This window comes from Misgurnus anguillicaudatus, chromosome 25 (assembly GCF_027580225.2).
Source record: "Misgurnus anguillicaudatus chromosome 25, ASM2758022v2, whole genome shotgun sequence".
Taxonomy (NCBI): domain Eukaryota; kingdom Metazoa; phylum Chordata; class Actinopteri; order Cypriniformes; family Cobitidae; genus Misgurnus; species Misgurnus anguillicaudatus.
The window spans coordinates 3,272,907-3,300,903 of record NC_073361.2 but is presented as its reverse complement, the minus strand read 5'-3'; the positions used below and the strand labels follow the sequence as shown (position 1 = coordinate 3,300,903).

At 37.8% G+C, this 27,997-nt stretch overlaps 1 protein-coding gene across 1 annotated transcript in view; it reads left to right on the top strand.

The window, feature by feature from the left end:
• Window positions 1–27,997, top strand: part of kmt2ca (lysine (K)-specific methyltransferase 2Ca) — a 232,967-nt gene that overhangs the window by 158,932 nt on the left and 46,038 nt on the right. Inside the window, exons 27-45 of the mRNA XM_073864088.1 lie at window positions 674–863; window positions 4,066–4,164; window positions 4,406–4,450; window positions 6,607–6,738; window positions 6,892–6,921; window positions 7,106–7,240; window positions 7,367–7,514; window positions 7,636–7,853; window positions 7,940–8,014; window positions 8,110–8,303; window positions 9,023–10,828; window positions 10,953–11,284; window positions 11,371–13,148; window positions 15,094–15,205; window positions 15,340–15,406; window positions 15,495–15,558; window positions 15,663–15,898; window positions 19,149–20,759; window positions 24,880–25,080. Of these exons, the coding sequence (XP_073720189.1) occupies window positions 674–863; window positions 4,066–4,164; window positions 4,406–4,450; window positions 6,607–6,738; window positions 6,892–6,921; window positions 7,106–7,240; window positions 7,367–7,514; window positions 7,636–7,853; window positions 7,940–8,014; window positions 8,110–8,303; window positions 9,023–10,828; window positions 10,953–11,284; window positions 11,371–13,148; window positions 15,094–15,205; window positions 15,340–15,406; window positions 15,495–15,558; window positions 15,663–15,898; window positions 19,149–20,759; window positions 24,880–25,080 (7,473 nt within the window). The remainder of the gene's footprint in view (window positions 1–673; window positions 864–4,065; window positions 4,165–4,405; window positions 4,451–6,606; window positions 6,739–6,891; window positions 6,922–7,105; window positions 7,241–7,366; window positions 7,515–7,635; window positions 7,854–7,939; window positions 8,015–8,109; window positions 8,304–9,022; window positions 10,829–10,952; window positions 11,285–11,370; window positions 13,149–15,093; window positions 15,206–15,339; window positions 15,407–15,494; window positions 15,559–15,662; window positions 15,899–19,148; window positions 20,760–24,879; window positions 25,081–27,997) is intronic.

The window sequence follows — 27,997 nt, the reverse complement described above, 5'->3', positions numbered from 1 at the left end:
TAAAAACACATGTGCAATTGTGTATGTACTAATAAAAAAATGAATTAAAATAGTATGTTACTTTTTAGTACAGTACATTACAATGTTGGGGACGCAAGTGGCATGCGTTTTGTAAAATGACTCCGAAACAGATTTAACAGATGTTAATTTACCAAGCAAAGATGGGAAAATTAATGCTTTACAACATTTCTCAATGTTGTTTTTTTATTAAAAACCTTGAAAACCTTAAACATTTCATTTCTGCAATGCAATACAGACCAAACATAAGAATAAATAGCAAGTGAAGTAATGTAGAATTAGAAATAATAAGCAGTACTAGAATGAATATATAAAAGTAAATACGTGTAAGGATATGAAATTACAAAATGAAATACAAACCAAATGTATGTCTGTACCCTTAAGTCCAAATTTCGCCTCTCAGATAAGAAACTTCTTATGATCCTTCAGAGACCTGGCACTTTTAACAATCATTTGGAGGACCCTAGAAACTCATAACTAGGAAACTACTCATCGTGGATAAAAGCCACTTAGAAATGTGCTAGCTTTAATGAAAACACCAAAGCAATCATTTAGCAACTTACCAGTTCAGTACAACCATAGGAACTGCATTCAAAAGACTTGGAAATCTGTATTACCTAAGGTTACACTAACTTATTTTATGTGTGTGTTACAGGAGGCATTCTTTGGTAAGGAACTATTGGATAAAAGCAAGCAGACCAAGCTGGCCACGGAAACAGGGCTTGTGGATGAAGACTCCAAACACACGGATCCCAAATCACATAACAGAAGCTTTCTAGGCTCGTTATCTGACCCGCTTCTGAGTACTACTTGCACTCCGGTCTCATCTAAAGCAGGGCCGCAACGTATGTTAAGATTCATCTTTATGTATTCTCTGTTGAAATAAATCTTCAGAAATGTAACTTCTATTTATCCATCTGTATTAGGGATGTAACTATATCAAAAAATATATATAATTTTAAACTTTAAACAACTCACTTACAATCAGTCAGGTTTTAAGAATTGAGTCACTTCCTCAATTGACTCAATTTTTATTATTATTATTAATGCTAATGCTTGGTAGGTACCTCTATAAAAGCAACAGTTGTAAATGAAGAATCAAGAAAAGAGGCTGGGTTTTAAGATGGGTCAATTCCTGAAAACAAAAAACAACCCAGTAAAAATTAAAATAGCAACCTACTTATTGCAGCTGGACCTAGAGCAGAGTTATGTCAGCTCACTTACTGATACAGGATGTCAATCGGAAGTCTGCAGCCTCCATAGGCCGCATTTGTAGGCTGCATACGTCATGAAGTCTTATTTCAGAATATTAAAATTTTTCAAGTTGACTATTATTCTTATTTAATCGAATTTTTTGTAATAAGCTCATGACTTGCGAATGTAATACTCATTTAACTTAAATAAACCAGGCTTAATGACTTATGCAGCCTGCATATGTGACCTAAGGAGGTTGCAGCCTTCCATTTGAGAAATGGCATACACACTCTCCTCATTCACAGATTCACTCACACTCGTTTTTTGTATGCCCGTCACCTTTTGTCCTTTCTCGTCACAGCAAACCCACATTTTTTCCACACATCCGATTTAAAATTCGTGTTTCTTTTCCTCTGCCACTAGCAGCATTCGCCATTGTCGCTCTACTTGTAGAGAGGCATCAGAGTGGCACAAATACGATTATGGGAATTGTAGTTCCTGCATCCCTCCGCTCGCTTCACTTGGCCCAAAAAAAACAAACTAACGTTTTATCGAATCATCTGACCACGATGATACCAGGAAAATTTGATACCGGAATACCGCGAAATGTATAATTCTGTTACATCCCTAATCTATATACATGTCAACATGAACCTATTTGCCAAAGGCATTAGGGCACACTCACACTATCCAAACCAAACCGTGCTCCAGCGCGATTGTCCCCCCTCCCTACTCCCCCCAGAAGCACACACTAACACTGTACTCACTTTTGCAAGCCGGCCAGGAAGTGATTAACCACAGAGCGATTACATTAGTCAATGAACCAAGCTTTGGAGATCAAACATGACCGGGCGCGGTTTGGTTTGGATAGTGTGAGTGCGCCCCTTAGACTGTGATTGAAAAATACACAAAAAGTGCTGCCCAAACATCTTTGAATTTTCTACGGCTACTGTGAAGTGCCTTTCTTTGTTCAGTGTTTTTCTCGCACTCAGACCCGTCAATCACATTTTATCCTCCTTCACTGGAGTAAATTCTGCTGAGAACTTCAATGCACATTATTGCTATATCTTTTATCTCAAAACCCAAATGCAGATTCTCACCATATAACTTCAGCGGGGGATGCCTTAGAGGCCGTCTGTTCATCTGTTTGCCAAACAATGTGCCACACCATAGTGAAAAAAGATGTTCAAGTGAACTTTTGCCCCTGTGTGGCAGTTTTGTGTCGTCTTCAGTTGTGTTTTGCATACAGGCTTTAGAGCTTTTTCAACTCATTTTTTCACCATTTCTCCTTATCCTTAGTTCAACCCTCATTTACACCCAGTCCAGCAGATCTCTGCCTGCAGTTAAACTTCAGATGTTTTAAACACTCAATTTACCAGCACTCTAATAAAGAGCTGTGTTGGTTTAAAGACCAGTCACAAAGCTATTTGAGGGCTTTCGGGGTCGCTTGTTTGTCCTTAAAGATTTTTATCTCCCATAGAGCAAAGGTTCTCTTTTAGCTCTGCTTTTATGCTTTTATTTAACCCCTTTGTTTTAATATATAAAGCTCCCGAAACTAAACAATACTTTTAAATGTGTTTCTAGAAGAAAATAAGTTGCCTGTTTGTGTGCAGAAACATTCTGTAATTATACAAATCTATCTATTCTTTTTGGTGTAATCTCCTTCAACTTCAACAGTCACAGGCTGTTGGGGATCCCCTGTCAATGTGATGTCACATTAATTACGTCCCACCCATGACCTCTCACAGACTCCGCCTTATGAGCGCATAGTTAAACCTTCTGCCAGAGACACATTTTGATGTAGTCCAAAGCACGCGTAAGCGCTCTACCCCCTACTTTGCATGCAGGGAGGGAAACAGAAGCATTCTTTGCATTTAAAGAAACGCATACAAAAACAGCATTTTTTTTGTTGCAGTCACAAATTTCCATGTTCAACATCGTATAATGAAAGATCCGTGGTGTATTTTGAGCTGAAACTTTACAGACTCTTTCTCTTGTATCCCCAGAATACAAATGTTTACATACTTATTAATAATTAATAATTATTATTTTAACATCAAGGAAGTCATCCACTCTTCTTTGTAATTCCTGCATGTTTTAAAACCAAAACCAGACACGCATGCTTTGTGTACTAGATTAAGCACTTAGGACGGTACACTTTTCAGGAAATGTACACATAAAGATCGTTTTAGATGTTTAACGACCATTTAGAGCATTGGATTTGCTAGACGAGAGCTTAATGTTCTTATTTTTATAAAAACCTCCAACTCATTTTGACAGCAATGGGTCACATTTACTGTCTAAGGCACATCAAGTGTGTCTCAATTTATCAAACTATTGGCTAGACAAAGGGTTAAACAGAAATTGTGTTGCGTTAATCACATGTTAATAAAATTAGTGGCGTTAAAATGAATTTGTGTTAACATGTTAATTTTGACATCCCTACTATAAATTGAATTTTGTTTTATATTATTACGTTTTATGTAATAATGCCTTAAATGTTTTTTATATTTTAAAGATTCTTCTTTTTAAAGTTACGTAAAGTTAAACAAAAATGTTAGCAGTAAGGCTCAGAAATCCTTATTTGAAGAGTTTCGTTGCAAAACGAGATAACTACCATTTTTTTAATTGTTCAGAAAACTTGTTTTTTGGTTGTGCATTCCAATTAATTTCAATTCAACTGCAGTTGGTTTGTTTTGATTTAAACCTTCTTAACTTTAAAAATACAGCTAAGTAGCACCATAAAACAAAATAATAACATGATAACATAATAATAAACATGTTTTGACAAAAATGTAAAAAAATGGATTTATCTCGTTTTGCAACGAAACTCTTCATTTTCTTGATCTTCAGCAAATGTGGATGACCCCTTAGCAGAGCTGGTTCTCCATTCAGATGATGATCTCCTGGGAATGCTGTCTGATGACATGGTCAAGCCAGGCCCTGAATCAGGTAGTCCTGAGATCTGTTCCTGACATAGTTTCCCTTTTTTCTTCTTTCTTCGCTCTGCACATGCTATAACAAACTAAGAAAGATCACCTCCAATTTGTGTTTAGTTTTTCACACTTGCATTTCACATCTCACATCATTTGTTTTTATTGTATCTTTGCATCCCTTATGTTTGCTTTTATGTTCTTTCTTTCACATTTCTGTTTTTTAATTTTTTGGTTTTATCTGGTTTGGGTTCCTGTAGGTCTTGATTTATGCCCATTCCAGGTGGACAGTCCCTCTCCGTTTGGTAAGAATCCAGTTGGCACAGTCTTCTTGGCTGTGGAAGTAGAGCTGCCCCCCTCTTTTTGCCTCTTCGCCCCTAAATGGGCCCTCAGACTTTATGTACTGAAGATTTCTGCATGTTCCCTTGCCTAACACACACACACTCCTCTTTGGCTTTTTGCTTTTCTCTTATTACTAATTACAAACAAACAATCTGCATGTTGTCTCACACACCTTTGTGTTGACACTAAGGTGAATGCTTGGTGTGGTCACTATTGTAACCTGTTAGGCAATTTTGATTATTTGCTACTGAGATTTGTTCGGTGGAACTTTATGTGCTATAGAGCAGTGTTTCTCAAACTTTTTCAGCCCATGGACCACTTTATCTTCCAATTTTTTTCTGAGGACCACCTAACAGAATCCCACTCTAACACGCCCCCCAAAAAACAACAAAGAAGGAAGGATGATCTAAATTTAAGTTTAATAATGCAACTCTTTCAGGTCAAAACCTAATTATTTAAACACAAATGCAATGATATGTTCAGTAATTATTATATGAATTTTATTGAAAAAGCAAATGTGAAATGAGTAACTGCAATTAAACATACTGTAACAGCCTAGGTCCCACTTAATGTCATTCCAAAGAGCCATTAGTTAAACCTGAGGTGGTGGGTATAGGAGGTCTATGGTTATAACTATGGTAACAATAAAATGTTGAAAAAATGTTCCCCTTCATTTCCAATATCACTGAAATTACAGGGATTTTACACATGACACAAAAACTAGTACATTACAAAACTAATAGATCTGTGGATTTTAGCTGCTTTTAGTTGACGCTTGAACTTTTCTTTTGACTCCTCTTTGGTTTAGCCACCGATCCTTTTTTTCGTTATTAAAACAAAATGGCAAGAACTGATATCACAGTTTTGCAAGAACTTTAAAAATCTACTTAAATAAGTGACGATTGTATAAACACTTGCCTAGTTTAGGTCATCTTTTTGCGGGCCACTGGGGGGGGGTTGGGACCACACTTTAAGAATGACTGCTATAGAGGAAGGAGTCCATATGCATCCAGTCTTTTTAGTTTGCAAGAACACATTCTTTTTATTCTTTGGACTGACCTTGGTATGTTAAACTTACTAGTTTGTTAGGGGTTTAACTGCATCATGGGAGATGTTTAAAAAAAGATTTTGAGTCTCCAAAAAATATTATTTATAAACATTTAATACATATTTAATTATGTATTTGGTTTAAGAATATGCCAGTGTGCTTTGTTTTAATGTGTACTTTTTATGGTCAGTTATTTCATTTAAAGCTGCACATAACTGGCTACATTTTAAATCTATCTTTAGCTCTTTTTCCCCCAGTGTTTTTAAAAAATGTTCCCAGTCAGCGCCAGCATTTTTCATGATTTTCATAAAAGTTTAATGCCTTCCAGAAAATGTTCTTCTTTAAATATATAAACAAACAATATATCAAATGAAAGAACAGACCCTCTGCTTTCAAACAAAAAACCTACCTTCAATAGTTCTATTTTTATCACTTTTTATCATCAAAATTTTGAGCAAAATTTGAGATAATTCCATTTTTGTGAAGGACTTGTAATAGAGATCTGATGCAGAGTGATCTTTAAAACATACACAGAGTTCTTTCTCTTTCACGCGAGGTTCTACTTCTGGGTTGTATAAATTGCGGAAGTTTATTATCCTGGTGGATAATAGCATTATTGCGGAAAGCCGGAAATTCTCGTCATTGGCAGGGAAGCGTTTTCTCTTAATTGACATGTCACATTGTCATGGACGCACCAGCCTGTGTTAGCATTTACATTACAAACTCATGGTCATGTGTATTTTTAGCTATGTGATCACACAATGTTTTAGACCATGTTTAATCCTGTATTTTACTTTGCCACTTTTGATAAATTTGCCAAAAGTGTCTATTTGTCAATAAACCAACCTTTTTACAGGTCCCTAATAACAAAAAAGCAAAAAATAATGAATAGTGTGAAATGCTCATTTTACCATGACATAAAATATCACTTTATCTTATAAAGCAGTCACATGTAGATTTTTATCAAATCAAATTGGAAAGAACTGTGGTTTTCTGCAGTTGCTTTCTGCATTTAAGTATGTAAAAGAGCTTTTCAGACTAGCAGTTTAACCTTTTGTGTCTCTCTTCCAGCTGGTCTGGACATTAGCACAATTTCAAATGATCAGTCGGCTGCTCCTCATCCTGCTAAAGGGTCTCAGACATTACAGGAAGAACCACTAAATGTAATTCTGAATCCTGAGCTGGACCAAATGGTTACTGATGGTAAGAGTTAACCACTTCATGTGCTTTGTAACAATCTTGTTACATTGGATATCTGACGTGACAGTATTTTTATGATTGTATCAATAAGAATTTTTCTCATCAAGTGAAATTTTGTGCAATTGCTGTCTTTTGATTCTGTTTTCTCATTTGCAGGGGCCATTCTCAAGCTCTACAAAATTCCAGGTTCGCCCCCTAAAATATTCTTCTACAACAGAGCAAAGGGTTTTATTTAAATGTTAATTTGGAGGGTTTTTTGTACCTCTTTAGATTTTTTTGTCATACTACCTGTTTAAAGTATGTATTTTAGTAACATTTATTCAAAATTATCTTGTGTCATATCTGTCTGACTTTTATTGACTTTGTTTAGAACTGGAAGGTAAGGATGTGGAGGATTTATTCACAGCAGTGCTCAGTCCAAGCACTAGTCAACCAACTCCGCTTCCTCACCCTCCCAACACTGCTCCCTGTGGACCAGTCAGTGCAGTGTCTATCCGAAATTTAGGTATTAACCAATTTTCTGTATTTTTTGCTTACACGAAATGTCAAATAATTCATAAACATATATTATGTTGTACTTGTTACTTAAGGATCACGTTGTTACTTTGTTTCTCTATGGTTTCGTTTGTAGTCGATGATGAAATTTTCCCACGCATGCCTATGACAAATGGTATGATGGGACAAAATACCCAATTTTTTCCAAACCAAATGATTTCTGGAGCTGGAGTATCTGGTACATTCTCTTCTATTCACCGTATGCCTTTCCCAGAAAATTTACGGTGAGTGATCTCCTAAAAACATGTGGTTATGGCATTTCTGTTTTTATAATCAGTTTTAATAAATTAAAATAGTTTTTTTTTGTTTGGAAAGTAAACTCATTAACTTCAGATTTCACAACAGAGAGAAGAAATTCAGTCAGATAGGTGAAGTTATGGGTCCCTGGACTTCTCCTGTGCCTGGATCAGTCCCTCAGCCAGAGGCGGAGACTGACACAATGTCCAATGCTCAGAGGAGCATGTTGAAATGGGAAAAAGAGGAAACACTGGGAGAAATGGCTACTGTGGCCCCTGTCCTTTACACCAATATGAATTTCCCTAACCTTCAAGATGAGTTTCCAGGTAAATGAATAGTTCTAAAATGTATATGTGAAAAAATGTGACACAGACAAAAACCAACCACATGTAATCTGATTTTTTCCCCACAGATTGGACAACTAGAGTGAAGCAAATTGCTAAGTTATGGAGGAAAGCTAGCTCTCAGGAAAGGGCACCATATGTGCTAAAGATTATGCTTCAATAAATTTCATATTGCTGGATGCAAAACATGATTTAATTTAGTTGTTTATGTTTCTAAATATTTTTTTACACTACTAGCAAAAGGCAAGAGACAACCGAGCAGCCCTTCGTATAAACAAAGTTCAGTTGTCTAACGACACAATGAAAAGACAGCAACATCAGCAGCCAGCTGATCCCTTTGATCCCAGCGTTCCCATGGACACAGAGCTGATCTTCAAGGACCCACTCAAGCACAAGGAGTCTGAGCATGAGCAAGAGTGGAAATTAAGACAGGTGATTGACAGTCCAGGGGACAGTTACATAGAATATTTTAAACTGTGAGGCTAAGTTTGGCAACCACTGGGCAGGGGTTTGTGCATATATGTATGCATGCATAATTTGAACAAAACAAGTGGGCTTTACAGCACAAACCTTTGACCAGGGGTTGGCAAACTCAATATCAGATTCTTTAATATATGAATTCCAGGATTATTAACACAGAAATCTTTACTTACTTTTTAATGCTGCTCAGGTGTGCATTGAATGGATTTACACAACAGCTAAATCATATTATAAAATGAATGTTATTTAAATGCTTAAAGATGATTATGAAAATTTTAAGGCTGATGCCTCTCTTTATTTACACAGAGGCAAAGTAGCAAGAGAAGTTATTGCTAATTATTAGGCAAATGCATTTTTACTTCAAAACACATGTGATTTTGTGGTTTCAGGTTGGGACCACTGCTTAATAGCATGTTTAATTTAATATAGTCAGCATCTGCTCTAGTTTTGTTCCCATTTTTTTTTATTAAATCACAAATGCCTGGGCCACATATGAAAATGTTTTGCATATCAGAGTTCCACTTTGAAACATTTAACAATATTCTGTGGCAGCTCATATTGGCTGATTAAACAAAATTCCAACATTCTAACACTTGTGAAATGTGCATATGCATTTTCTAAATGCTGAGTTTAATTAATCAGTTTTTTTTTGCGTTTTGTGTCCATGGCAGCAAATGAGACAAAAGAGCAAACAACAAGCCAAGATTGAAGCCACTCAAAAGTTAGAACAGGTTAAAAATGAGCAACAACAACTTCAAAAACAGCAGCAACAACAGAATTTCAGTGGGAACTCGGTTGGAGACACTCCTAATTGTGGAAGTCAGAGTCCGATTAAACCTCAGACCAGCAGTGGGGGTAATGCTTCTGCTTTGCAAGTGTTAACACCCAATGATTGCTATACAAAAAGCCAAACACCAGAAACACCAACATCATCTGCATTATCAGATGATGTATTTTTGCGTCCCCAACGTCCACCTCTTTCATCCACAGCAAAGACTCCTACCTCGGATGCCCAGTATCCTCAAGGCCCCTTATCTCAGCCTCAGTCTCCTCAAATGTTTTCACCCGAATCATCTAGTTCCCGTCCCTCTTCACCTTGGGATCCATATGGCAAAATGGTGGGAACCCCCCGGCCACCACCATCTGGGCCTAGCACACCTCGCAGAGGTTCCACATCTGACATGCCAGAGTGGAGTCGGCCCTCACCAGCCCAATCATATGGGTCTCCAACATCCACCAGCACTGACCCATATGCAAAGCCTCCAGACACACTTCAACCATCAGACCCATTTGTGAAACATCCAACCAGGTCCAACAAGGGTCCAACCAGACCCGGACCAGTTTCAGAGCAGCATCAACAACAAGGACGGAACTTGATCAGTAATGTCACATCAGGAGAAAATTTCCCCAGACCAGTACAAAGATCTGAATCATACCAACACATGACCAATAACCGAATGGTCCTCTCTGACCCCTACATTAGGCCTTTGTTAACACCTGTTCCAGGGAGTAATGAGTCTGGATCTTTGCCAGTGTTCAGAACACCTATGCATCCTTTCCAGTCACAACAAAACTCATCCAGCTCAACACAACAAGGTTTAAGAAGAGGATCATCTGAGGTACATCAGCCTCTCACACCTCATTCATCAATGGGGGATGGTTTTACTAATGAGAACAGAATAGTGCATCCAACACAAGGAAGTACTTTTGCCCAACCATTACCCATGAGGGATCCATTTTCACAGGCACCATCTACACCTAGACCAGATAATCCTCAGCAGATGCCTGATCCATATGCTCAGCCTCCCAGCACTCCACGACCCTATGATCCATATGCTCAGATGCCTGGTACCCCAAGGCCACACTCTGATCCATACCCGGTGCCAACATCCACAACTAAAACTGCAGCAATTAATCAGTTTTCTCAATCACAGTCTTGCACTCGCAGACAATCTCCATGTACTGCAGTTGATCCATATGCAGAAATGCCAGGTACCCCAAGGCCTTCCCTTGGAGAGAGATATTCTAAATCCCCAAGTAGTCAGACAATCCCAGATCACTACTTGCAGCCTCCTAGTCTTCATACTGAACAGTATTCCCAACCTACAGCTCCTTGCCCAGGGGCTGGATCAGAGGCCTTCCCCAGACCAAACCTCCATACAAACATCATGTGTAATCAAACAGACCCATTTGGCCATCAAACACAGAGCAAAATTCAGGACCAATTCCCTCGTCCATCTGCGACTTGTTCTCAAACCCCCAAACATTCTGGGATTTCAACTGAAGTTTTTTCTCTACCACAGACAAACCCTAGGCAGACACCTGTTCATGATCCATTTGAACAAGTTCCATTAACCCCATGCTCACAATCAGGGGAAAGATCATCACATGAATTTTCATCAAATACAGACAACACATCAGAAATAAAGAACATAATGCAACCACTGCTTGGAGACACTGAAGACAAAATTAAACAGGTCTGATTACTTACATAAAATATATGTATATTTTTAAGAGTAGTGAGCCTTTTATTTATTTATTTTTAAAGTTTTTTCTTTTATTAACAAGTTACTGATTGTATAATGTTATTGCTATTTTTAGCGCCAAAGACTACGACAATTGATTCTTAAACAGCAGAAGGAGAAAAGTGCCATTAGACAGGAAAAGGGACTCCAGGAAACAAGTGCTACAACTGCACATGGGACTTCACCGCACTGGTTACAAGATGATTCTGGACCTCAAAATGATATTTATGGTAGACCTCCACCCCCATATCCAGGAATTATGAGTTCTTCACCAGTGCAGACAGGACAAAGATTTCCTGGAACTTTCCTTAGTGATCAACGAGGGCCCTTACCTGATGAACCCCAGTGCTCCCGAGCACCAATCCCCAGGGATCTCAACAACATTAGAATGAGACACCAAGGACAAAGGTAAGTGTTTTTCTCCCCTTCTCATACATTGTGCTATTAACTGGTAGAAACACATTTTAATGTAAATCTTTTAAAATTTGTCCTAGGTTTGGATTCCCTCATGGACCTCCAAGCCAAGATCAGTTCTTCGGGCCCTCTAACAAGATGCAAAGTGGCCCGATGGCTGACAGTGTTCCACTACATATGAGAAGACCTCTGTCAGTTGATCTTGTAAGGTCAATGGGCAGTAATCATCAGATGGGTATTTCTCAGAATTTTCCACCACGTAGTCCTCAAATGCAGCAACACAATATAATGGGCCAACCATTCATTGAGCTTCGTCACAGAGCTCCAGAAAACAGAGTCAGACTACCTTTTGGGCCACCTAATGTTTTGGATCATACTAATTATTCTCAGAGACTTGGCTTCATGGGAGGCCAAAATATTACTTTTACTGGAAATCAAGGTCCCAGAATGATGGATCCAATGTCGGGTTACTCTCAACATGAACCTAACAGTCACTTGCAGACATCAACTAATACAGAAACGCGGCATCACCAGCCATGTACCTTAGTGAATACAACACAACTACAGATTCCAATAGCATCACCACATAATAGTTCTGTCAGTAGTGATTCAGTTGCTACATCTCAGCATGCACTTCTTCCTGTGAGAGCCTCAGGTCCAACAGAAGAAATAACATTACCTTGTAATGAGGGTATTGAAGGACAAATAGACACAGATGATTCTGCTGTGAAAGACCTTGATGACGTTGAGGTCAAAGACTTGGTTGATGAAGACCTGGACAACCTGAACCTTGATGCAGATGATGGCAAAGATTTAGACCTGGAAACAAATGACCTTCACCTTGATGATCTTTTGGAATCTGGTAAGTTTGATCTTATTGCTTACACAGATCCTGAACTGAACCTTGAAGACAAAAAAGATATGTTTAATGAAGATCTAGATCTGAGTGACCCAATAGAAGATGATCATAGGGAAACTTCAAATATTCAGAAGGATTTGTCTGAGAAAATAAGTGTGACACATGAAGATATTTCATCAGCCCAACTTAAATCAGTGGATGTACACAATTCTATGAATGTAAAACTAGAGGAGAACCTATCAAATGAGGTTCTTGATAACCCTGACGGAAATAATAAAACTAAGGGACATCAAGGGGTAATTTCCGTCCAGGAGCATTCTCTTACTGGAAGTTCAATGAATGAGAATCAATCCATGAGCAATAAAGGTGGTCAAGATGATGTCTCAAAGGTTTTAAAAGAGCCTTGTGCTGCCATAAGTTCTGGTTCTGCTCCAGTACTGTCTAACATGTTAACTGAGAAAATTGAAGACACTAGGTGTGGATCCATAGTTTCACCTCTACCAAATGACTCCACTGTCAAAACTAATCTTGGCCCAAGTGTACAGTCCAGCATGGGTATGGTGATGATACAAGGACAACCGCAAGGTCATGGTATAAGCCCTGGAGTGACAATGGTCAACAGGGGTGACCCAACTGTAACTCAAGGAGCACCGTTAGGTAACCCAAATATGATGCAGTCTGGAAACCAGCAGGTGCTTCTGCAGAGGTTTGGATCTTCACAAGGCCAAAAAGCGGAAGTGAACCTCACCGTGATTAGTGGTCAGCAGCCTGATCCTCATTCCTTAAACCATACTCAACAGGGCATGTTTACTTCTGGGGCTGCCGGGCAACAAGGTTGTCAAAGGCACCAGAATGAACACAGCAGGCCTCTACTGTTAGATGAACAGCCACTCCTTCTGCAAGATCTTCTGGATCAAGAAAGACAGGAGCAACAACAACAAAGGCAAATGCAGGACATGATTCAGCAACGGTCAAGTGACCCTTTTTTCCCTAACATTGGTAAGCCTATTTTTTGTGACTAATTGATAACTAATGTTGTACAATTCGAATAAAAGTTGTTGAATCCTGAACATTAAATGTTTTCCATACAGTTTGGTTATGCTGCTTCCAGTAATCTATTTTTATGTTGAAGCTTTTATCCAATTATATTTCAGCCATTGTGTGTTGCCATGGTCAAGGTATCTGCCTTAAGGACTACAGAATCACCAGTGCTCACTCTTGCAGCTTTAAATTTTCATATCTGTGAATTTTGATTGAAAAGCATTTATCCTTTACACAACATGTGAATAGTGTTATAAAGAAGACTCAGCAGCGTTTATTTCTTTTGAGGATTTTAATGTAAAGCAGAATATACTGACAACAGTGTATAGGTCACTTGTGGAACCTTCAATATTTAAATCTTTATTGAAAGTGGGTCGTATTTGTAGTTGAAATGTAACATAAATTTAGAATTTTGTTTGTATCTCCACAGACGTGCTGGCTCAGGTTTTTTGAATTTTAATTTAAATTTGAAATGAAGTGCAATGATGCTTAGGCTTTATCCATCAGATTTTGAGTTGGTCACTTCAGGCCATCAAGCAGGGGTAGAATGAAGTCAGCATTTTCTTGTCCTTTGATTGAATGGTCAAAGAGCGTACTTCCATTTAGGGCTGGGTACCGAACGTCGATACTTATATGGTATTGAACGAAAAACTCAGATACTATGAGTATTGAAAAATGATTTATCTTTCAGTGCCAAATTTCGGTTTCAAAAGCCAAGCGGCTGTGTCTGTGTGAGCCTGTATTTGCATGTAATGACCTAAAGAGCCGGCGATTGGCTGTCCACCACCACGTGACATGGAGGATTTCTGATACTCACAGTCCAACTCTCAATCACCCAACAAAAGTGTAGAAAGGATGCAATATGAGAAATATACAGAAAGGCTTTGTGACAGTCTAACCAATTGAGTGAGTGCAAGTATCGCCATGCTGTATTTGTGAAAGACACCAAAAACAAAAAACAAAAACAAAAGTCAACCAAAACGGCACTTCTCCTAAACTGACCAGGGGTTTCAATTTAAACACGCGTGCAGCCTGTGTCTCTCAAAGCTTGTTAGCGGCTGGTTCTGCATTGATTAGATAATCTTAAGAACATCTTAAAAAGTACTAAAGATGAATTTTTAGTATATTAAAGGCGGAGTGCACAATGTTTGAAAGGCAATGTTGATATTTGAAATCACCTAAACAAACACGCCCCTACCCCAATAGAATCTGGACCTTCATTTAATAGACCCGCCCCACACATACGCAACCCGGCAAGGATGTCGGTTAGTAGACACGCTCCTTACTGCTGATTGGCTATAAGTGTGTTTTGGTAGTCGGCCCGTCTCCTTTTCCAAAGCGTTTTTCAAACATTGTGCACTCCGCCTTTTAGTACAAAATTAGTGTGCGAAAATAAAACACCTTTAGTACACTATGGAAGTGTACTACTTTTTCACCTGGGGCAATGACCTGTTATACTGCGTTTCTGTATACTATTCAAGGTTTCAATAGCCATGGTGTCATGATGGTATGAGAGGTAGATTAAATCAGGAAGGACACCACTGAGGTCTAAGTGTAAAATGCACGGCCCGCCACTGGCTTTTTCTGTAAATACTGTAAATGTTTTGTATTTAAACTTACATTTGTATACCATAATTATTTTACAATTATGAAACATTTTAAACGGTTAAAATTGTGGAATGGGAATTCTATAATGCAAAATATCATGTGAAATATTAATATTACATTTGTTGGATTAGAATACAGTGATAGACAAATGACCAGATTTAAGATCTGTCTATGATCCTAATGCATATTTGGAAAATCCTGAGTAATTTAACCACCATATTAGAGAAGTTTTATTTATTTAAAGAAGATTGGTAAAGTAAACGTATGCACAACATTTGTGATTTTTTTTTTTAAGATTTTGACTCCATTATTGACCCAATCATGAAGGCAAAGATGGTGGCTCTAAAGGGGATCAACAAAGTCATGGTACAGAACAGTATGGGCATGAAACCCATAGTTATGAATAGGTAAAGTTTGTTTGGCTTTTCTGAGCAAAAAAAAGTTATTTTCCCACCTGCTTTATTTTTATTATCTCGGAACACTAACAAGGTTAATAAAATGATGGTCAATAGTTTTGTTTTACTCTTTATGTTTTTGGCAGAATGCAACAGGTACCTGGAACACATGGACAAGATCCATCTGGTTTCTCTCAACATTTTTTTGGACTGGTACATGATCAAGTTATATTTACTGTTTTTTTCCCCCCATGTAATGAACCTGTTTTAAAGATGTATATATGAAAAAAAATCTTTTTAGGATGGGAAGTTGCCACCACAAATTGTGAGGCCCAATCCCCCTAACTTTGGACCAGGGTTTGTCAGTAAGTGCATTTTTTTTGTTATCAAATGTTAGTATCACGTAGATACTGTTTGCCAGTGTAATTAAAAACAGTAAATCAGTAAATACATAAAATTTGTCCTCCAGACGATTCACAGAGGAAACAGTATGAGGAGTGGCTTCAAGAAACACAGCAGCTTCTTCAAATGCAGCAAAAGTTTCTAGAGGACCAGATTGGGTCCCACAGGAAATCTAAAAAGGCCCTCTCTGCAAAACAACGCACAGCAAAAAAAGCTGGGCGGGAGTTCTCAGAGGAGGATGCCGAACAACTAAAACATGTGACTGAACAGCAAAACATGGTTCAAAAGCAGCTGGAACAGATAATGCAGCTGTTTAGAGAAGAATATCTGCCAGTAATTATGCCACTGTAATACTTTATGCTATTTGAATGTAGGGGTGGGCGATATGACAAACATTTTCTATCACGGTAGGATTCATTTTATATCATGATAACTATATGTATCACGGTAGAGTTTTTTAATCTTTTAATAAGGTTTTTATGTTTTTAAAATATTTAATGCCTTTGAGTTTTCAAAATTCTTACATAATTCTCTTATACATGCATAAAAAAAAGATAAAACAAACAAAATTCTAGCTCACTGGAGATAAACAGTCAGTGATCAAAAAAATATAATAAATAATAATGTATATTATCTTATTAAAGGTAGAAAAGCAAAGATGGGAATTTTGTTGTTAAAAAGAGCATTATTCTGTCTATGTGGTGTAATGCAATGTGTTTGGGTGGTTTATGGTAAAAAACACATTCATTCCCACATATCATACATACTTTTTGCTCCCCTATGCCCTGCCTCTCTAAAAACGTGTTGATTTTGTACAAAGCTCATTGTTTTGAAAAGCATGGTGTGCTCCGATTGGCCAGCTATCCAGTGCGTTGTGATTGGCCAATACCTCAATCGTCTGCCGGAAATGTGATGCTCTTTACCATATTTGAAAGATCAGCTACCAATGCAATATTGACAGAAGTTGATATCATCTTTACTACCTTATCAATACAACCCTAAATCTGATCCAGAAAATTCAGATGACCAAGCTAAACGATCAACTTTGCCAGCGAGGCTTGAGCAGAATGTAACAGATTGGTAACCCAAGGATACTTAAACATAAAACCATTTTTTCCATTTGTGAAGCGCTACTCCAGGGGTCTTCAACGTTTTTTGGGTCGGGGACCCCTTAGATGAGAGAGGCACGGAGCAGGGACCCCCTGATACTAAATGTGTAAAACTGATATTTAAGTAATCAGTAAGGTGTTGACCTTTTCATATTAGGCACAACGCAAAGTGGAGTAAAGTACAACTAATTGAAGACGAGATAGTTGGCGCTGCGATAAACCATAATTCAACAAATTACAATAATCATACGTGATGATATGAAAGCATGAATCTCCAGGTCTTTAAAAGACAGAATAGATTTAAATTTAGAAATAATTCGGAGTTGATAAAACCCAGCCTTAACAACACTAGTTAAACTAACTATTAAACTATGGTTACTGCATTAAAAGTGTTTATTTTTATCATGATGCCACTATCAATGATAATTCTGTATTTGTTTCCTAAAAGCCTTGCAGGGGTGATACTTTTCAGTCATTTGTGATGTCACAGAGTTGAATGTCTTGATTTGCGGTGTACATTTGAAAATAATTCATGAAGCCATACTTCTGCAATTCTTTGATCGATTGTGCTTAGAAGTAAGACTGCAATCCTATGTGATCACAAATGTGATGGGAAAGAGGGAGCGCATCCTGGTAGAAAAGTGGAAACGCTCAAGGTCATATGAGCTCTTATAGGGCAAAACACTCGATAAAGCTATTACATAGTTATTATTAGGGTTGGGTATCGTTTGAATTTGAACGATTCCGATTCCAATTCCGATTCCTTGTTTCGATTCCGGTTCCTATCGATTATCGATTCCGATTCTTTTAAGAGGCAGGGTCAAAAATGTTTAGTATATTTTAAATGAGCTAGCTAACCAATGGTCTTTCTGAAGGAAATAGTATGACCTTCTCCGTCAATTTAAATTTTATAAACTTTTGACTTTTTATGCACTTTACTATTCATTTCTCACATGGCTGTTTTCAACTACAATATAAATATCAAATCTATGAACTTGAATATAAATATTATAAATTATGAATATATTTTTACAGGGGTACACTTTTCTCAAGAGAGCTTTATTTTTGAAAACCTCATGAAAACACATTTACACATGAGTGTATGATGCTGCTGCAGGTACTTGAACATGTTACCGTGATCCCATTGATGGGCTAACTAACATTCGCACTCTTAGCTCGTAAATTGTCTATGAAAAAATACATGGGCTAATTTGTTAGCTCAATGTTGGCGCAAGGCATTCTTTTCAGGGCTCGCAAAATCGCTAGCCCGACGTCCCGGGGCTATTGCGAATTCCTATCGGGTTACCAAAATGCATCTTCGCTCTGCCCGTCGGGCTATCATAGGAAAAATATTTTAATGTTTTTGCATTCTCTCAGATTTTGTTAGGTAGTATGTACGGCGTCGTCTTGTCAGTCATTACTATCCTCACGTAACAATAAGTGAAACTGAAAGCATAATTAAACCCATTATTCCTTTCGTGTTCACGTCTGAGATGCGCGCTCCTCTGCATCCCGGGTCCGCTTTTCACAAGTACGCGCTTGTTCTTGTGCTCAGCAAAAAGCGCGAACTCAAGTAATTTAAAAATAATAAGTCCTTTTGTTTTCAGAGACTAACATTGTTTTAGCGTTTCTTTTTTCTACCAGGGATTTTGAAATTTAGCGAGCCCTCATTGTATATGTATTGTTTTACTTACTTGATACGATCTGCAGTGCAGTCACTGCGGTGCCAAGCTGGGGGTCAGAGACAGAGGAAGAGGCAGCAGAGGACGGTCGGCGCAGCGCGTCAAAGACGGGGCACACATTTATTTCTACTCTATGAACGAGGTGCTTTATTACATTCGACGTGCCTATGCACGAAACAGACGCTTCTTCATTGGTGTTCAGCGGTTTCTTTTTCCGGTCGGCGGACTGTGAATCGAAACTAGGAATCAAAATTTAAACTTTTGAACGATTCCGGGAGAATCGCAAAGCTAGTCCCGGTTCCAATCGATTCTCGATTCTCGATTCCCAAACCTAGTTATTATACACATTTTCCAGGACGTTCTTGCGTCCCGGTGACAACTTGTCCTTGACCCGGTACTGGGTTAGGGGACCACTGTTCTATGGTATCACTGTGAAGAACCTTTACATTATATTTATGTTATTATATTTCTCACAGATGTTAATGGAAAATGTAACTGAGCTTTAAGACGTAAGCCAGAGAGAAAAATCATTTGACTATTTAATTGTTTTTAAATTTGGATCAGTTAAGTGAAAAATAGGTGAATGCATCTAGAGCCATTAAAAGGATGTTTGACATATTTCTTTGACAATATCTTATTTAACTCTTTACTGTATACATTTTTTTTAAGCACTGCCAAATACAACAAAAAAGAAGAGTAAATTCTCTCTATAGTGCTCTGGCTCACACACACACTTTTGTCTGTTTATTACACCTGCAGATACGAAAGCAGCAAAAGGAGCATGCAGAGCTTATTGAGGAATATCGTGTTAAACAGCAGCAACGTCTTCAACCTGGTGTAATGGCTCCAATCCAGGCCATTCCAGGAATCCAAGGACAGGCCCCTGGAATCATGCCTGGTAGACCTCCTGTGGGCCAGCCTATAGTAGGTTCCATGATTCCAATGCAACAACCCCATCTTGGTCAACCCAAACCTTCTCACATGCCAGGATGGCACCCAGGTGCTGGTGGCCCAATCGGCGGACCTAGGATGCTGCCTCAGATGCCGTTGTCTACCGCTACCCAGCCTCTCCAGGGGCAACCACCTCCCACAATTGTTCCAGGAGGTCAAACTGAACAGCCTAGTGCTGTATCTGGAGTAAATGGAGCCAGTAGCAGTGCCCCTCATGTAAAGTTTGATGATAATAATCCATTTAGCGAGGGTTTCCAGGAGCGGGAACGCAGAGAGCGCCTTAGAGAACAGCAAGAGAAACAACGGGTTCAACTTATGCAGGAAGTTGAAAGGCAAAGGGCCTTGCAGAGGCTAGAGCTGGAGCAGCAGGGCTTGGGAATTGGACCTGACAACAGCATGGGTGGCCTTTCCCAGATGCCCTTCTTTAATTTAGACATGTCACAAGAATTTACTCAGACACTAAGACCACAACAGCAACAACAACAGATGCGCCCAATATTTCCCCAGCAAGCAAACATGACTTTAGACTTTGTGGGTTCCGGTCCTGCCTTTCTTCACAGTGGAGAGTGTCAATCTATGTCTGGCCATTGCTCTTTCGGTCCAGATATAGGTCCAAATGTTCAACCTAAGAACCCTATGATGTGTGGTCTACAACCAGGTCAGTCTCGTCCAACTGGGTTTGGAAAGCCTGGAATGACACACTATGTTGGAGGTGAGGGTTCTTCATTTGGCATTGATACTACAACCCAATTACCTCCTAATTTCCCCAGCTCAGGACAGTCTCTGATCCAGCTCTACTCTAACATCATTCCTGAGGAGAAAGGCAAAAAGAAAAGGAATCGAAAGAAGAAACAGGATGCTGATGCAGATTTAAAAACACATACACCTCACCCTTACCTCACTGCCCCATTAACACCATCTGTATCTGAGACATCATCCACACCAACATGCAGTGCCGCTGTCTTGGGGGACCAGGACGCCTCTGAGTTTTCCAATCCCTTATGCTCTATTAACAGTCTATCATCATCTGCAGAGCAGGAAAGCAATCTCTCTAGAGGTACTCAGCTGCAACAACAATCAAGTGTGGGCTCTGAAGTTGAAAGAGGGCTTCTCCATGACATTAAGTTAGAAAAGGTAGAGACCAGTGAGTGCCAGAATACTGAGGGAGAGCCTGCACTCAGTCTGAGTACAGCAGAGGCTGGGATTGTAAAGACTGAAGAGGGTAATGCGGGAACTTCCCCAATTCCAACATCCCAGAATGGGGACTCTGGAAATGAGTTGCTTAAACACCTTCTGAAGAACAAATGCACACCTCCTCCTTCCTTTCTCACACATCAGCACTCTAATGACAGCATACAATCAGAGGATGAAAGCCTCACTGACAGCAAAAGCTCAGTAAGACTGGACAGTACAAATTCTTTGGTAAGACCTGGCATTTTTTAACACATGTTCAAGCTTTATAAAAACTGAGGAAAAGTGTTGATTATTTAGCATATTAATGAATTATGTAATTAAATAATTTACTAAATATCTATCTATCTATCTATATATATATATATATATATATATGAAGAGTTTGGTTCCAAAACGCAATAAATCCATTTTGACAAATTTTGGTAAAAACGTGTTTTCTATACCAAGAAAGTGACAAGATGAAAACCACTATTTTCTGTTACAAACTTTCACATAGCATCTTTAGGTTATAAAAACATAAAAAATTCAAATCCATAACTTAATTTTCAAAGATTTATTATAAAAACTGATTATTTTTTCCACAAAATGCAATAAATCCATGACAAGTTTTTATTAAAAATGCTATAAATCTATTGAATCAATCGCCTATATAAATGTGCATTCATCTTTGCCATGTTATATTCATTTAGTTGACTAGTTGAACACACTAATTAAAAATATAAACATTATTGTCATTAATCAAAACACTTACTTTGTGATATTAAGAAGTCATCGGTTATACTTGACGTCCTCGCTTAACGTTTTTCAAAGCGATCAGCTGTAAAATGTTTTGGTCCTGCTCGATTTTCGTTGACTTTGAGTAAAATTATGGAAAGTTTTTCATAAGATCCCCTGGGGTCAATGTGTTATCATGACAGTAACTTAATGCTGTCAGCCCGGCCAAACAAGCACCGGTCTCCCGAGTTCCTCTGCGTAAATTATTAGATGTTGATGGCTTACGTTTCTTTCGCGTCACAGAAAACCATCACAGGTTTATCAATGCTATTAAAGTATTATTTTGTTTTTGTTTGTTTGGTGATCACGAAGTACAAAGTAGATGAGGAAAACTAGGATTCCGCGTACTCAGCGCGCCGCCATTCTTTGTTTACATTGCGTGAATGGTGCGCTGTAATCTGAGGAGGAGTGGATTTATGGCATTCTGTAGAAAAGGGGGAGTGGCGTTTATTGCATTTTGGGAAAAAAGGGAGAAAAGATGACAGAATAACACTGCGGAAATTGGATTTTGCATAAAATTAAGAATTTACTTTATAATACTGACCTGATATAATACTGATTCTGGCAGTAACTCATTTTTTTCAAAAATGGCGTTTATTGCGTTTTGGAACCAAACTCTTCATATATATATATACAGGGAGTGCAGAATTATTGGGCGGGTTGTGTTTTTGAGGATTACTTTTGTTGTTGTACAACTACAGTGCTCTTGGTCAATTAAAAATGTTAACAAACCCTCAAACCTGAACATTTAAGTAGTAAAAGTGAAATGTTGGCTTTATTAAGAGAATATTTCTATGTACATCACCACTAGGCAACCACCAGTGTGCAGAACCACTAGGCAACCAAATGAAAAACAAAAATTCCACCATCTCACCTGCTTTTTTTTTCAACTGTTAAAGTGAGAACAACAAACAAACTCCACATTCACAAAAAAAACAATAAAACAATAAAAAACAAAAAAATATATAGACTCAGTGACCAACACAGCCACCCTTCTTTTCGACAACAGTCACAAGCCCTCCATTCACAGATTCAGTCAGTTTCTTGATCTGGTCTGAACCAACATTTTGTGCAGCCACAACCACAGCCTCCCAGACACTGTTCAGAGAGGTGTACTGTTTGCCTTCACTGTGGATGTCCTGCTTGAGAAGGGCTCGGATGTTCTCAATGGGGTTTGGGTCGGGTGAAGGAGGGGCCATGTCATTGGTTTTTCACCTCTGAGGCCTTTGCTGGCCAGTCATGCAGTGGAGTGCTTGTGGTGTATGTGATGGAGCGTTGTCTTACAAAATAATCAGTCTTCCTGAAAGATGCAAACTTTTTCCTGTACCACTGCTTGAGGAAAGTGTCTTCTACATTACAGGCAGGCAGGCACAGACAGGTATTGTTAAAGATGAGCTTGTTGGACCTTTTTGGGTTGAAAATGGAAATAAAAAACAACTCTCAGACCTACTGCCAATTTTTAGAGGACACTTTCTTCAAGCAGCGGCACAGGAAAAAATCTGCATCTTTCAAGAAGACTTTTTTATGCGGGACAACGCTTCAGCACATGCATCAAGGTGCTCGGCTGAGTGGCTGGCCGGTAGAGGCCTTGGAGGTGAGGAACAAATGCCATGGCCCCTTCTTCACCTGACTTAAACCCTATTGAGACCTTTTGATCCCTTCTTAAGCAGGACATTTACAGTGAAGGTAAACAGTACACCTCTCTGAACAGTGTCTGGGAGGCTGTGGTTGCGTCTGCACAAAACGCTGGCTCAGAACAGATCAAGAAACTGACCGAATCCGTGAATGGAAGGCTTGTGACTGTTATCGAAAAGAAGGGTGGCTATATTGGTCACTGAGTCTAATATTTTTTTAATTTTTATTGTTTTATAATTTTTTTTTGTAAATGTAGAGTTTGTTTATTATTCTCACTTTAACAGGTGAAAAAAAAAACAAGTGAGATGGTAAAATCTTTGTTTTTCATTTAGTTGCCTAATAATTCCGCACACCAACAGTTGCCCAACAATGATGTACATAGAAATATTCTCTCAAGAAAGCCAAAATTTCACTTTTACTACTTAAATGTTCAGGTTTGAGGGTTTGTTAACATTTTGAATTGACCAAGAGCACTGTAGTTGTACAATAACAAAAGTAATCCTCAAAAATACAACTTGCCTAATAATTCTGCACTCCCTGTATATCTATATATATATATATATATATATATATATATATACTTAACACACCTATAAATAGTACATTAAGGGGCGGTTTCCCGGACCAGGATTAGCTTAATCCAGGACTAGGCTTTAGTTTAATTAGGAAATATAACTAGTTTTAACAAACATGCCTTACTAAAAACATTACTTGTGTGCATTTTGAGAAAACAAAGGGCACTGATGTATTTTAAGATATGTCAGTGCAAGTTATTTTCAGTTTGGAGAGCTTTTAAAAGTGTTTAAGTCTAGGACTAGTCTAATCCCTGTCCGGGAAACCGCCCCTTAGAAAAGTTATAAAAAATCTTGAAGTGGTCTCTTAAGTTTTTCTGTGGGTATATAATTAGTATATTAAATATACTGTATATTGTTCTAATTATATTCTTAATATTAATTCATTTTGTTCATAGATATTAATATACTATATTCTAAAATGAATAGTTATTTATTAATATTAATATTAGGGCCGGTTTAAGATTAATTAATTACACAAAAAATAACATGTTAAACATTTTAACACATTTTATTCACACTTATTTTTGCACTGCGGAACATTTCTCATTGGATGAGTTTCGGCGGACCGATTATACTGGAGCACCAACTAGCTTTCATGACTTCAGACAACAACAAACCACAGTGAACATGAACGAAGAAGCTGATGAGATCGCTTTGGTTGGCCCCATGGATGGGAATTTTTTTAATAAAAAACGAACGTATGGAAGCGTCGATAAGAGCATGGTTGTGTGTAAACTATGCAACAAGGAATTCACATATCACCGCAGCACATCGAGCCTCAAGTATCATCTCAATGCAAAACATATAGCAGCTAGCGTGGACGTTAGCCAAACTCCGGGTACAACGACTTGGTTGAACAAAAATAAACAATATTTTGTTGTTTAAGCTTATGTATTCAGTCATTATTCGTGGTATAGTAAAAATCCATGTGAAAAAATAACTTCTCAATGTTCTCAGGTCAAATATTTCTATGTGATTAAAATTTGATTAATTTCGATTAATTAATTACAAAGCCTCTAATTAATTAGATTAATTTTTTTAATCAAGTCCCGGCCCTAATTAATATATGAATACATATGTAACATTTAAAAACACAATAAACACAATAAAAATGGTTGGTTATGTGATTTTAACTCTTTCCTCGCCAGTGTTTTTTTTATAAGTTGCCAGTCAGTGCCAGCATTTTTTATGATTTTCACAAAAGTTTAAGGCCTTCCAGAAAATGTTCTTCTTTAAATATATAAACATAAAATATATCAAATGAAAAAACAGAGTCTAATAAGAAATGCTTATTAACAAGAAATCAAGCCAGACGCACTTTGCAGGTTTTGCATCTGAACTCATTATATGTTTAATGTCTACAGAATAAAAACAGACACTTAATGGGAAATGCTGATCTTGACACAACTGTAGCCGATCTGTGTAAGAGAAAACAGCGCAACAAAAGGACATCTAAGACTGAAGCTGAGAAACCTCCATCACGCTGGAAAAAGAGGAAAAATGAAGATGAAGAGAGGCAGGCACTGTACACCAATACAGACCTGCTGATGACACAACTCAAACAGGTAAATACTCTAAATCTAATTCAAGATCAACTTATGATATTTTTTTCTGAAACATTGTGTAGTCCTAAAGCCATATTTAGCTGTCATAATGAAGCGACATTGCACACAGATTACAATTTACAATAGAGTCAGTTTACAGTTTACAATAGTCTGTTTTATTTCCTAATGCCATTGCTATATTAATGGCAACGACTGGTTAATCTACACATATTTTGGGGAAGGACAGTTTGGCATATTTAGTTCAACTAACCTGCATGTCTTTGGATTGTTAGAGGTAACCAGAGTTCCGAGAGTAAACAGATGCTGACAAACATGAACAAGAACATGAAATCTCCAGAGGGGCTCTAAACTTTGAGATGTGGCCAGGGACTTAATTTGGTAGCACCAGAGTTTTTAATTCCAGCCAACACAGACCTGCCAACCTTGGAAATTTTATTTGAGTACAGTAGCATCAGCCAAAAGGACAGAACACAGGTTTTTTGAACATATAATTTAACACATGCACGCGCACATGCACGGACACACACACATACACACATCTCTTGGTAACTTTCAAGGTAACATGCTGCACATTGCACTCACTTTTTTCCCATCCTGCCATAATCTGCTTTAAAAATAATTATATTTTTTCGTAAGCACTAATTTATAAATGATGCTCATTTACAAATCAGAAGTAATGTTAGCGCATCTTGCGTACCTTAGAGGTCAGACATCTTGACTCTCCGTTTAAAAAAATTGTCAGAAACTGCGGGTGGAGGAAGGAGATCACGCAAGATTTTGTGGTTCCGTCGATAGCAGACTCTTGTTACTGATTGGCAATACGACTTGTCAATCATCCCTACTTTCTATTTGGTGAATGAGCCCAGTGCTATGATTGGACATATTTTTATTTTTGCTGTTGCTTGTTTTGAGTACTTCACTCGGCAGAGGCGTCACCAAGTTTTTGTGTAGTTTAGAGTGACAAATCGAACCACCGTACTTTGAGGTCAAAATGAGATCTGCCAACCTGATATAGTAAATAATAGGACTATACAACAACGTAATTATTAGGGCTGTGTATCGCCAACAGTTTCCCGATTCGATACGTATCCCGATACAAGGGCCCAGATACGATGCGCATCACGATACAAGACTATTACATTTTTGTTCAGAATTAAGTAACATTATTACTATTATTGTTTAATGTACATTGAATAAGCAGTGTTGTAACAGTTGTCTTTTTGCCATTCATTATTAGCTTTTGGTGTAACTCATAGAAATTCTTAAAATCTCAGAGTTAATACTTATGTTTTTTTTAAACAGTTTTACAAAGAAAAAGTGTCTTACTCTAGGCATTATATTTGTCTCTCATTTCATTATTCTATATCTATTTATATATGTGTAAACATGCAGTCAGACTTATTACTATTTAATAGAAATCAGATTATTAATGTGACAGCTATAGTTTGAAGTAGCTCTGTATCTCTTCTCTAGATGTACACTTTTCACATGCAAATCTTTGTCGTGTTTCTTCTCTAATGCGTTAGTACTGTTTTATAAGAGAGCAACTAATAAGTATAGGCTAAGATACTTTAAAAAGTGCATCCGAATCGATACGGAAGATGCTGTATCGATGCGCGCATCGTCAGGCGTCTATGACGATGTATCGTCGTATCGATATTTTGAACACAGCACTAGTAATTATATTAGAGATACTGACCAGCGGTTATGACTCTTAATTCAATTAATAGTTCAATTAATATATCCATATAAAAACAAAACAATCAATAAAAACCATTGCATACATGGGGCCCGTTTCAATAAGGAGGTTCAACCAACTAGTTTAAACTTGAACTGAGTTGACTTACTCTGAGATAGGAAACTCTGAGTTTTCAGTTACAGAACAGCTGATGTGAGTTAGTTCAATCGACTCAATTGAGTAGGTTGTCTCTGACTTAAGCGCGTGCACAGCCACAATGAAAAGCCATCATCAATTGAGCTCAGATTAAAGCAATAAACCCCAAGAAGCAGTGGGTTACCAGTGCATTTTATAACAGCTAAGGGGTGTTGTTTGGCACGACGCGAAGAGGAAAATATGATTAAAGACTGTGGTGCTTATTTATATATATATCAACATTCATCTAAAATATACATTAACATTTATATTGTGCAACTGTTGAAGTGATGATCAAATATGCTTGGAAGCATGCTTAACTCTTAACTCTTTCCCCGTCAGCGTTTTTTTTTTTAAGTTGCCACCCAGTTTTAGTTTAATGCCTTACAGAAAAATTATCTTCTTTAAATAAACATAAAATATCAAATGAAAGAACAGTCCATCCGCTTTCCAACAACAACAAAAAAAGTTTCATCCTACCTTCATGTGTTCTCTTATCAGTTATCACCTCTCAAATTTTCAGCTAAAAGCGGAGATAATTCCATTTTTGTGAAGAACTTTTGTAAGAGATCAGATTCAATGCTGCCTGTTGTGTCGAGTGGATGCGTCAGTGTTTAAGTTGGGTAAGATTGCCATCTAGTGGATAATAGTGGAAATATCAATAAGACAAATACAACTCAGAGAACGTTTTCTCTTTATTGACGAAATGACTTTTTTAAAAATATTTATTGACATTTATCTGGATATCGCCATAATTGTGCAAAGGTAGAAAAATAAAAAAAATGATTAAAGACTGTGATGTTTATTTTCATAAATCAGTACACAGCAACAGTGGCGCAGTGTTACTTGTGATGCGGTCTGAACCGTGGGTTTACCGGGGTATTTTATCACGGCTTAGAACGTGTTTCAACCAATCAGAATGAAGAACCAGAACGAGCCGTTTTATAAATTACGATTTACCATGGCAACAGCAAGTGACAAAGAGGTCTTAATCCTTTTTACTACTAAAACTGAAAGTGTTACTGCAAGTGTACAGTAACTACG